This window comes from Morus notabilis, unplaced genomic scaffold (assembly GCF_000414095.1).
Source record: "Morus notabilis unplaced genomic scaffold, ASM41409v2 Scaffold395, whole genome shotgun sequence".
NCBI classification, from domain to species: domain Eukaryota; kingdom Viridiplantae; phylum Streptophyta; class Magnoliopsida; order Rosales; family Moraceae; genus Morus; species Morus notabilis.
This window is the reverse complement of record NW_010359475.1, coordinates 1-12282: the sequence shown is the minus strand read 5'-3', so window position 1 is coordinate 12282 and position 12282 is coordinate 1. Positions and strand designations below refer to the sequence as shown.

Genomic DNA, 12282 nt, shown 5'->3' with positions numbered 1-12282 from the left:
TTTCCTGCAAATCATGGCGGCTGCTTGGCGGTATAGTGCCATCATTGCAACGAGTTTCACGGGCAGTGGAGCAGTCTCGTCAATCGTGTCAACAATTGCGTCTCCTATACCCTAGCGACACGTGGCAATTGGGGGGAAAGTTACAGCCGACCGATCAGATTTATTTCTCCCGCTCTTGTCCCAACCGTTGGATCACGTCTCTTTGTATTCACCGTTGGATGGGGTCAGTTTGAATTCAACGGTTGAGATTTGGGGTCGGTCGGACTTCCCTGAGGCTGCTGGGCTTCTTCCTCGAGTATATATATCCCTTGAAGCAGTTTCACGGTAGCCCATTTTTCAGAACGCTGTTACTCTGCCGGATTTCCCCCAGGAGTTACCATCTCCAACTTCAACTTCTGCGTGCATTTTTCGTTCGTGGTTCTCCCCTATTTCCCAATTTTCAGGCCGCCTCAAGGACTAGTAAGTGGCTTTATTCCTTTTGCTCTTACTGTGTGATTCCTGATCTAATGCCTACAAAAAAAAAAAAGAAAAAACGATTTATTAAAAGAAAATGCGCTTACTTGGTTGTCGATCGTGAACCTGGGGCTGAGCCTACGTGGCATTGTTTACTTAGGCTCAGTTGTTCTTGCTGGGTGTTCTCAGGCTCGTTTCTTGGTTCTGGGGACCCCTGCATGAGTTTTCTTTTTATCTCTGCGTCTCGATTCCAGACTCCGGGGCCTCTCTAATCCGAACATGCTTTCGTTTCCTCTTGAACTTTGTTTCTGGCCTCTCAACCATTTGGTACTAACTCGACCCCTTATATGTATGTTTCCAGAGCATGCCGCCCAAACAGGTTAGAGGTCGAGAGGTCTCCACTTCCAGGGTTAGGGATGACCCTGAAGATGCCGCATCATCGAGTACGTCTTCGGGCGAAAGCGGGGATTCTTTGCTTCGCCAGGCGGATGAATACGCCGATGGGTCGGTCTTGACCTCTCAGCCGGATGAGCTAATTCTCCTTGATGATGGGGACGATGGCCTAAGGGTCCGCCCCACTGAGGGACGTAGTTACGGGGTGGTGTCGACGAGTGGCATCTTAGGGATGGTGACAAATGTCAACCCGTCGAAGATAAAGCCCCGGGTTACCATGAAGGCGTTTCGTGATGCGGGGATCGACGCCAACAATTTTTACCTGATTATCCCAACCCCCAACGATAGGGCTCACAACCCCCTGCTAATCACATGACTGTCTACACGCGCTCCCTCAGTTTTGGACAGACTTTGCTCTTTCACCCTTTCGTGAAGGCCCTTTGTAGCCTTCACAGGATTTCCCCCGCACAGATGTCACCCAATTGTTGGGTGACATTAAACTCCATGATCATCTTGTGGAGAAAGTTTTTGAAGCTTAACATAACCGTCGAGGAATTTTTATACTGTTATGCCCTTAGGAGTTCCCCGGGCCAGAGGGGGTTTTATCTTCTTAGGCTCCCGCTCCAAATCCAAACCTCTAGTTCCCCCTGTAGTGGTCGAGAAGACCTCTAGTTGCCATGGGGGGAAACCCCAATTCTTTTTCCTCGGTGGCAACTTCAACTCTCACCCGCTCGACGGCGAGCGTCCCCTGGGGACGCAGACAGTATTCAGCAAATACTGTAGGTCTCCCTTTTTTGAATTTTTGTAACATCTCCCCATTTGTCGAGCTATCTTATATACGTTGCTTTTAACTGTAGGTGAGGTCTGTACTCGACCGAAGCTTTCTTCAACTACCACAGCACGAATCGAGCAGATCCTATCTCTTTTCGACTCCAACCAAAGCTCTAGCGTTCTCAATAGCCCAGAGAACCGTCGGCTGTACGGTTTGGTGGTTACCCTCGACCCTCCGCGCCAGCCTATTGAGCCCCCTGCAGATATCCTTAACAGTAAGATGGACCTTACATCCCCTCATCTTTTAGCAAAAGAAAAGGGAAATGGTCGAGGAATTCTTGGATCTGACATTTTCTTTACTGTGCAGCCGTGCCGTCCACCATAAGGTATGTTGTCCCACTAAAGCCAAAGAAGAGAGAATGAGGGACTTCCTCGAGTCAGCGGGGGGTCTAAGTCACTCCAACCCCTAACGCCACTGAAGTCCCCGTCCGGGGAAAGTTTTTCATCACCCCCACTCTTAAGAGGCCGAGAACGGAAGAGCCGCAAGACCCTTCGTCAGTCGAAGGGTCATCTCAGGCACCTCGGCGTCTAGACTTAAAGAGCGCCGAGGTCGCTGCAAACCTAGAGGTCCCTTCTTTGCCTAAGGGGCTCCTTGTGATGTCGGGGTCGAAGATCAATGACTCTCAATTCCTCATTTCGAACGTGGTCGACCACGACCTTAACCGGGCTCTGCGCCTCCCTTATCGCTTCAGCTTTCCCATCCAGGCCATCTGCACGCACTTTCACCCGAATTCTGGGACAAGTCGCGGGGATAGGTATTCTGGAGCGCCAGCGCATAGCGGTAATCCACCAAATCTCGGTAGGTTTTTCTTGCTCACTTCTCGACCTTCGTTCTTACATAGTTGATCTTTGCGTCTTATCCATGCCCTTTCTTTTTCGTTGTCCAGGCTCTCGAAGCAACGAACCTGAATAATGTGGAGCTCGAGGCTTTGCTAAGGCAGGGCATCCCGTCGAGGGCTGCGGAGGAGGAGATTTTAGCTATGTGCACTACTCAAAAGAAGCTCTCCTCGGATTTAGAGGTTGAGAAAGCCAAAGTTAAATCTCTTGAGAAGGCGATCTCCAAGGAGAAAAGCAAGAGCTTCCAGAAAGGCTTCAAGGAGGGGTGCTCCAAGGCGGTCGAAGCGTACCTTACGTCTCCTATCTTCCAGCAGAAGAACAGGGAAGTGGTCGAGGAATTTCTGGGTTCCGAGGAGTTTCATTGTTCGGTCGACGCTCGGCTGGAGGCTTTTAAGTCGTCCGAAGAGTTCAAGGACATAGTCGAAGAGCAGGTGGAACAGTTTAAATCCTCAAAAGCCTTTGAGGATCTTCTTACCCAGAGGCTCGATGCTTACCAAGCCTCTGCTTACTTTGAGGACCTCCAACTTTCCTTGATGAAGTCTGCTAGGGACTAGATTCTCGATCGCTTCCGAAGGAAACGCCCAAAGGTTAACTTGTCTTTCCTCAATGAGTCCGACGACGAGGAGGTGGAGGTGGTCGAGACAGAGCCAGGTGCTGAGGACGCCAAGCAGGTACCAGGGGATGGGGCGGCGCTCTGAGGACTTTTCTCTCTTTATTTATTTATATATATATATATATGTCTTTTTGAGGGCCGTTAGGCCAAGACATTGAATTTGTTGTTTTGTAACGGCCATAAGGTCGAGACCTATTATTTTTTTATTTTTTGCATATATATAAATGCCTATTTTGCGTATGAATGCTGTGGACATACTATGTAAAAAAAATTTTGGTTAACCCAGGGCTTACCACCTTTACAGACTTTGGGGTGGCCTTATTACCCCCTCGTCAAAGATAGTCTTTGACTTGTCTTTAACACAACATTCGTCGACATTTATCGGTCGACGTAGATAGTAGATCTCTGAGTACGTAGGGCCAAGTCGAGCGTGATGTAGTATTTTGCATATATCAAATAAGTAGAAAATTCAATCAGACTTTTATTTATGTAGAATTTACAAGTCGACTTTTCAGCCTGCAAAAAATATATAGGAAGACAGAACATAAGAAAAGTAACAAACTTAACTTTTAGGGCGACCTTTCTTCCCCTTATCGGTACTAGGTCTTCAGTTGATCTGCGTTCCACGTGTGTTTGATGTCTCGACCACTTAGCTCTGTGAGTCGATAAGATCCATTGGCTACAACCTCCTTTATTCTGTAAGGTCCTTCCCAATTTGGGCCTAGGGCACCAGAGTTCTTAGGCTTAATATTTGGGGTTACCACTCGTAAGATAAGATCTCCAACTCTAAACCGCTTATGCTTGACCTTTCTGTTGCAGTACCTAACAGTTCTGGCTTGGTATGCGGCGAGCCTTAGCTGCTCGTCCGTGCGTCTTTCTTCCAAAAGGTTAAGCTCTAAGCCCATTCGTTCGGCTTTCCTGGCCTCTTGATATTGTGTCACTCGGCTTGTGGGAAGGGATACCTCGACTGGTAGGACCACTTCCATCCTATAAGCCATTGAGAAGGGAGTTTCCCCCGTCGTAGTCCTACTAGTCGTTCTGTAAGCCTACAGGACCTTTGGTAACTCATCTGTCCACTTCCCTTTGTAGCTGTCGAACCGCCGCTTTAGCATGACTTTTATGATCTTTTTAACCGCGTCGACTGGGGATATACAACAGATGAAAAGTTTTTATGGATACCTAACAATTCGTAGAACTGGTTGGTGTTATCGTTGTTAAACTGTCTCCCGTTATCTAATACGAGAGAATGTGGTTCACCGAATCGATAGACTATGTTGTTCCATATGAAGTTTGTACACTTTTCCTCCGATATCGTCGACAGTGGCTCAGCTTCAACCTACTTCGTAAAGTAGTCAACAGCCACAATGGCGAACTTGTGTCTCCCAGGGGTCGTGTAATGGGCCGATGAGATCAATCCTCCATTTAGCAAAAGGCCAAGGAGAGACTATCGACGTTAGATCTTCTTAATGCAGTCAAGGGATGGGAGCGTACCTTTGGCAGCCTTCACATTTCTTTGCATATTCGACTGCTTCCTTCTTGAGGTTGGGCCAGTAGTACCCCTGCCTCACTACCTTATAAGCTAGGGACTGCCCCTGCGTGGTTTCCATATATCCCGTCATGTATTTCTGAGAGCACCCTCTTTGCTTCTTCTTCATCAAGGCACCTAAGCAGGGGCGACAAGAATCCCTTTCGATAGAGAGTATCATCGTGCATGGTGAATCTCGACTCCTGGTACCTCAACTTTTTTGCTTGCTGTTTGTCCTCTGGGAGTTCACCGTCGACCAAATATCTAATGATTAGGAACTTTCAGATCGGCTAGCGATTCACCGACATGACTTCAGGCTTTCCCTCGGTGGAACGAGCTTTTAAAACTTCCATGGGTACCAACTTTAACAGCTCGACATCCTTTGAGGTGGCTAACCTGGCAAGGGCATCAGCGTTGCTATTTTCTGCTCTTGGCACTTGCTGCATGTCATAGGCCGTGAGTTTTTCTAAGGCCTCTATAACCTTCTTAAGGTAGGCTGTCATCTTTCCATCCCTTGTTTGATATTCGCCTTTCACCTGGTTCACGACCAGCTGTGAATCGCTGAAGATGTCTATAGCCTCCACTTTTAGGTGTTCTGCCAACCGGAGTCCAGCCAATAGTGCTTCATATTCTGCCTCATTGTTAGATGCGGAGAATTCAAACCTGACGGCTGAGGTTATTTTGTGACCCTCTAGAGTATGTAATACCAACCCTGCTCCACTCCGTCGACTTAGAGTTTCCATCTGAGTGGCCCGCCAACAACCTCTGCTTCATCTGGCAACCCCGTGAACTCAGCAACAAAGTCGATTTCAAGATGGGTTCCTAGCAACAACCTATGCTTCTTCTCTTCGCGGACCAACACCAAACTAACGGTGTGTTCTGAAACCGCCAGATACAAGCTCAGTACCTCTCCGGCCGTAGGTTTGGACAGTAGGGATGGATTCCCAAGGTGCTCCTTCAATTGTTGGAATGCGTGTTCGCACTCCTCTGTCCATTGAAACGGCTTGCTTCCTCTCAGAGTGTCAAAGAACGGTATGCATTTATCTGTAGATTTCAAGATAAACCTGTTGAGTGTGACAATACAACCCGTTAGCTTCTAAACTTCTTTTAGTTTTTGTGGCGATTTCATGTCGAGGAGCGCCGGCACCTTCTCTGAATTAGCCTCGATTCCTCGACTACTCACCATAAAACCTAAGAATTTTCTCAATTTGACCCCGAACGCACACTTAAGGGAATTCAGCTTCATCATATACATCCGCAGGACGTCAAGCATTCCCTTAAGGTCCTCTACATGGTCCTCAGACTTCTTGCTCTTTACCAGCATATCATCCACATATACGTCTATCGTTTTCCCTATCTGGTCTGCGAATATCCTGTTGACCAGGCATTGATATGTTGCTCTCGCGTTTTTAAGGCCAAAGGGCATAACCTTTTAGCAATACAGGCCCCTGTCCGTGATGAATGATGTGTGTTCTTCGTCAGGTGAAACATCGATATCTGGTTGTAGCCAGAATACGCGTCCATAAAACTCAAGAGTTCATGCCCTGTCGTGGCATCGACCAGCTGATCTATCCTTGGGAGCGAAAAGTTGTCCTTTGGACAGACTTTGTTTAGGTCGCTGAAGTCAACACAGGTCCGCCACTATCCGCTGGGTTTTAATACCAGTACAGGGTTCAAAACCCACTCAGGGTACAGAACTTCCAGAATGAAGTTGTTTCTTATTAATTTGTCGACCTCCTCTCGTTGAGCCTCATACTTCTCGACATTCATTGGTCGACGCTTTTGCCTCTTGGGGGGATACTTCTCATCTATGTTGAGCATGCGGCTCATTATGTCCCGGCTTATCCTTTCCATGTCCTCGTGAGTCCAGGTAAACACGTCAGGGTTACTCCTGAGGAATGCTATCAGCCCCATATATCCCGTCATGTATTTCTGAGAGCACCCTCTTTGCTTTTTCTTCATCAAGGCACCTAAGCAGGGGCGACAAGAATCCCTTTCGATAGAGAGTATCATCGTGCATGGTGAATCTCGACTCCTGGTACCTCAACTTTTTTGCTTGCTGTTTGTCCTCTGGGAGTTCACCGTCGACCAAATATCTAATGATTAGGAACTTTCAGATCGGCTAGCGATTCACCGACATGACTTCAGGCTTTCCCTCGGTGGAACGAGCTTTTAAAACTTCCATGGGTACCAACTTTAACAGCTCGACATCCTTTGAGGTGGCTAACCTGGCAAGGGCATCAGCGTTGCTATTTTCTGCTCTTGGCACTTGCTGCATGTCATAGGCCGTGAGTTTTTCTAAGGCCTCTATAACCTTCTTAAGGTAGGCTGTCATCTTTCCATCCCTTGTTTGATATTCGCCTTTCACCTGGTTCACGACCAGCTGTGAATCGCTGAAGATGTCTATAGCCTCCAACTTTTAGGTGTTCTGCCAACCGGAGTCCAGCCAGTAGTGCTTCATATTCTGCCTCATTGTTAGATGCGGAGAATTCAAACCTGGCGGCTGAGGTTATTTTGTGACCCTCTAGAGTATGTAATATCAACCCTGCTCCACTCCGTCGACTTAGAGTTTCCATCTGAGTGGCCCGCCAATAACCTCTGCTTCATCTGGCAACCCCGTGAACTCAGCAACAAAGTCGATTTCAAGATGGGTTCCTAGCAACAACCTATGCTTCTTCTCTTCGCGGACCAACACCAAACTAACGGTGTGTTCTGAAACCGCCAGATACAAGCTCAGTACCTCTCCGGCCGTAGGTTTGGACAGTAGGGATGGATTCCCAAGGTGCTCCTTCAATTGTTGGAATGCGTGTTCGCACTCCTCTGTCCATTGAAACGGCTTGCTTCCTCTCAGAGTGTCAAAGAACGGTATGCATTTATCTGTAGATTTCAAGATAAACCTGTTGAGTGTGACAATACAACCCGTTAGCTTCTAAACTTCTTTTAGTTTTTGTGGCGATTTCATGTCGAGGAGCGCCGGCACCTTCTCTGAATTAGCCTCGATTCCTCGACTACTCACCATAAAACCTAAGAATTTTCTCAATTTGACCCCGAACGGACACTTAAGGGAATTCAGCTTCATCATATACATCCGCAGGACGTCGAGCATTCCCTTAAGGTCCTCTACATGGTCCTCAGACTTCTTGCTCTTTACCAGCATATCATCCACATATATGTCTATCGTTTTCCCTATCTGGTCTGTGAATATCCTGTTGACCAGGCATTGATATGTTGCTCCCGCGTTTTTAAGGCCAAAGGGCATAACCTTTTAGCAATACAGGCCCCTGTCCGTGATGAATGATGTGTGTTCTTCGTCAGGTGAAACATCGATATCTGGTTGTAGCCAGAATACGCGTCCATAAAACTCAAGAGTTCATGCCCTGTCGTGGCATCGACCAGCTGATCTATCCTTGGGAGCGAAAAGTTGTCCTTTGGACAGACTTTGTTTAGGTCGCTGAAGTCAACACAGGTCCGCCACTATCCGCTGGGTTTTAATACCAGTACAGGGTTCAAAACCCACTCAGGGTACAGAACTTCCAGAATGAAGTTGTTTCTTATTAATTTGTCGACCTCCTCTCGTTGAGCCTCATACTTCTCGACATTCATTGGTCGACGCTTTTGCCTCTTGGGGGGATACTTCTCATCTATGTTGAGCATGCGGCTCATTATGTCCCGGCTTATCCTTTCCATGTTCTCGTGAGTCCAGGCAAACACGTCAGGGTTACTCCTGAGGAATTCTATCAGCCTTTCCCGGCTATGTTATTCAAGCTCAGAGCCTATTCTCAGTTTTCTTGTTGACTCATTTTCATCAATGGGGATCTTGATCAATTTTTTGACCGGTCTCATTCCTGTTTCTTCGTCTAAGAGTATTGGATTTAGGTCAAACTCCTCTGCTTTAGTCGCCACCATCATCATGTCTCTTCTCACTTGCCCTGGCTCGACGTAATGACGGACTGTCTCTGAGTATGTGAGGCTCGACTCGTACTGGTTTCCCCTGACTCTTCCGATTCCGCTAGGGGTCAGAAATTTCATCATTTCATGACAGATCGATGTGACTGCTTTCAATGCTCTCAACAGCGGTCGCCCTATAACTGCGTTATACTGGTCACCTCCCTTCACCACCAAGAACCGTGATATAACGGTCGAGGTGTGTGGTCAGTCACCAATTATCATTGGTAGTTCTATCATTCCTCAGGAACGACGTAATCCCCGGTGAAGCCGTATAGGGGTTGCACATTATTCTGCAGTCTCGCTCAAGCGATTCCCATCTTGTCAAGGCAATCGGCGTATAGAATGTCTACCGAGCTGCCGTTGTCCATTAAGATGCGGCAGACCATGTGGTTACCGATCATGGCCTCCATTACTAGAGCATCACTTTGGGGGAAATGCACCCCGTTTGCGTCCGCCTCCAAGAACGTTATCTCGGCCTCTTCATATCTTGTAGCCTTCGCCTCTTTACCGGACACACTCATAACCCTTTGGTTGAACTTTTCCTTCGCCTCTCTCACGTATTCGTTCTGTGCGCAGTGAGAGGTACCGCCAATATATGGCCCTCCAAAAATTATCCTTATTACGCTGACAGGTTCGAGGGGATGGTTTTGCCTTTGGCCCTCCCGTCGGACATTGTTCCTCCGACTGTTGTTGCCCCGTCGGTCGGCTCGATATTCACTGAGCCTCCCTTCCTGGATCAGCCTCTCAACTTCATCTCTTAGATCAAAACATTCGGTGGTCGTGTGCTTACTCTCGCCATGAAACCTGCAATACTTGCTTTGGTTTCTCCGCACTGGGTCAAATTTCAGCGGTGGTGGGCGACATTGTACGTGGAGGTGACTGATCTCGTGATAGATTTCCTCGATCCCTATGGTTAAAGGGGTGTAGGCATCATATTTTTGCGGCTTAGGTCGCTTGGTGTCCCCCTGCCCCGTTGAGGCGTTGCCACCCCTGTTGTTTAAGGCCAGATTATACATTTGCTCCATTTACACCTTAGGATTGCCTCGGCGCTTCTTACCGTTGTTTTGATGACTCGACTGTCCTACTTCATCTTTGGTGGGGGCCCTCACCTTGCTCTTTAAGGCCTTTTTGGCCTCCTCTGAATTGATGAATCCATGTGCCCTCGCCAGGAATTCTTGGTAGGTCTGGGGTGGCCTTCGGTCGAGGTCTATGCTATATGGAATGTCCTTTTTCATGCTCGACTGGGCCCCTATCAAAGCCACCTCGTCGGAGATCCCCTCGGTGGCAGCCACCTATTCCCCGAATCGGGCTATCCAATCTTTTAGGGACTCGTTTTGTCCCAGATACACCCTTGAAAGGTTTTACTTATTTGGGATGTACTTTTTGACACCTATGAACTGAGTCAGGAAGGTGTTCTTCAAGTCATCCCAGTTGGTAATGGAGTTGGGTTTTAAGGACCTGAACCATCTCCTGGCAGAATCAGAAAGATAATTTCTGAACGCCCGGCACATAACCCCATCAGGATACCCGTGAAGGACCATGTGCCCTTTGTAAACTTCCAGGTGGTCATCCGGATCACTCGTTCCATCATATAGCAGAATCAGGGTCGGCTTATACTTATCGGATAACGGCACCTGAATGAGGTTCTCTGTGAATGGGTGGTCATGAGACATGTACATCAACATTTACGGCCTCGGCCACCTTTCCCACAACTTGCTCAAAGTTGTTTAGCCAACTCCCTATTTGCTTTTCAAGCTTGGCAATCTTCTCGGCCAAGGCATTATTCTCGGCCACGAGTTCTTCTTCTTTGGTCTGTTGCACGTCTCAATCGCGTCGGGCGTTCAACCACTCCCTCAAGTCTCCTCCTCGAACAGATGAAGATTCTACCGGGACCGCGTTCCTCCGATTCACGTTCTCCTGCAGTCGAGGAGGTACTTCTCGGTCATTTGCTGTCTGGGCCGCAGCCTTCTCCTGGGCTCACCTCTTGGCAGCTCGTTGCCTGCTCCCCACAGACCTATTCGACTTAGCTGGGCGGGGGTTGTTGGCCCCACTGTCACTGACTCCCTCGGCGTCACCACGTCGGTCACCAATTACTTGGTTCCCGACGGCAACGTTCACCGGGTTCATCAGCGCATCCTCTAACGGCGTCATTTAATTTGGCCTTTGCTCCTATCCGGCGAGGGCTATGGCCAACCTCTCTACAGCCACAGCAAGTGTTTCGACCTGCCTTTGGAGCTGGTCAAAGAGGTTATGAAGGTTCTCAGCGCTGGTGGTTGCGTCCTGCAGTTGGGCCGTGCCCCCGCTGGTTCTTGACCGCCGTTGGACGGATTCGTCAGATTCCTTCCTCCGACGGTAGGATTCTGGCCTTCCTGCCTTTTTTGAGTTGTCGTCATGCTGTGGGCCTTTCTCAGAGGAGCCATATTCACTGCTTACTACCGGATTGATTTCTGGGTTTAGGCCCTCCTTCTAGCGCCAATTGTTGACGGTGGATTTTAGTCAACTAAAGATTAACTCTCCGAGAACTCCCGCTGTAACCTCTCACAGATTAATTAAGGATTAATGTTGCATAATAATGTAAATAAGACAAGAATTTATAGTGGTTCGGCAAGATTTCTTATCCTAGTCCACTTGTGGATGCACTAATATCTTGTTGATTACAATCTCTCTGTAGTAGTAGAATAGTGCATAAAAAACTTAATGAATACCCATGGCTCTATTTATAGACCTTGCACATATGAGAGACCTCCTATACACTCCCCGAGGAGATCATCTTCTATCCCTAAATTCTGGAGTTTGGCAGTTGTATTTTCATGATTACAGCTTTCCGATCATGCTAACCACCCTTACCGGCTACCTGATTTCCTGACTTCGGCAGTAGTAGTTGGTACAGTGTATCTTTCCTCGAGTTGACAGGACTGTCTTTGGATTGGACTGGACTGCTACCTCGACATCGTGACCCCCACAACTCAAGCATCGTTCTCGACGCACGTTATCCCGCATGAACTCTCGACGTCCAAAGGACACCCTAGACACAGTAGTTTCCTCGACGTCAGTGACCGATTCTCGACAGAGAGGCCTCGGCGCTTGCCGTCCAGATGAATGATTGATCTCTCAACCATGGTGTAACAATATTAATCATTTATTTTGAAACCATCTAATGATACTTTTGGCAATTAAATATTGTTGTTAATATTATAAATAAGAAAGAACCATTCTTTTCTCTTTCTTTTATTATCAAAGTATAGACAATCATTCCAAGCAAAAAAAACAAAATATAGACAATCATTAATATTCTTTGTGAAACTTGCAATCCAAAATTAACCAAAAAAAAAAAAAAAAACTTACAATTAAAAAAAAAGGGCTTAAAAGACCAAAAAGCCTTTCCTTTCTATTAATGTGACTAAGCTACTACACTCACATATAATTATGAGAAAATTGTTAAAATTATTTTTAGAGTATATGTATCTTTATTTTTGTCTTTTATTTATAATTAATATCTTTTTTATTATATAGTTATTTAACTGAAAATACTATTAATAAAAAATAAGGGTCAATACTTATATATCTCATTTTGCCTGTAATTATTATACTCCCATATATAAAAGCATTAATATGCTTAGATTTTTTGGGCTGACATGTGGTTCACCGTTTAGTTCCCTCTTTTTTGTTTTTTTTTTTTTTT

General features: G+C 46.9%; 1 protein-coding gene across 1 annotated transcript; it reads right to left on the bottom strand.

Annotated features, from left to right (window-relative positions):
• Positions 1 to 8902: 8902 nt before the first annotated feature.
• Positions 8903 to 9625, bottom strand: LOC112090900. Its single transcript, XM_024163223.1, has one exon. It carries the CDS (start codon positions 9623 to 9625, stop codon positions 8903 to 8905), a length of 723 nt encoding a protein of 240 aa, XP_024018991.1.
• Positions 9626 to 12282: the final 2657 nt, after the last annotated feature.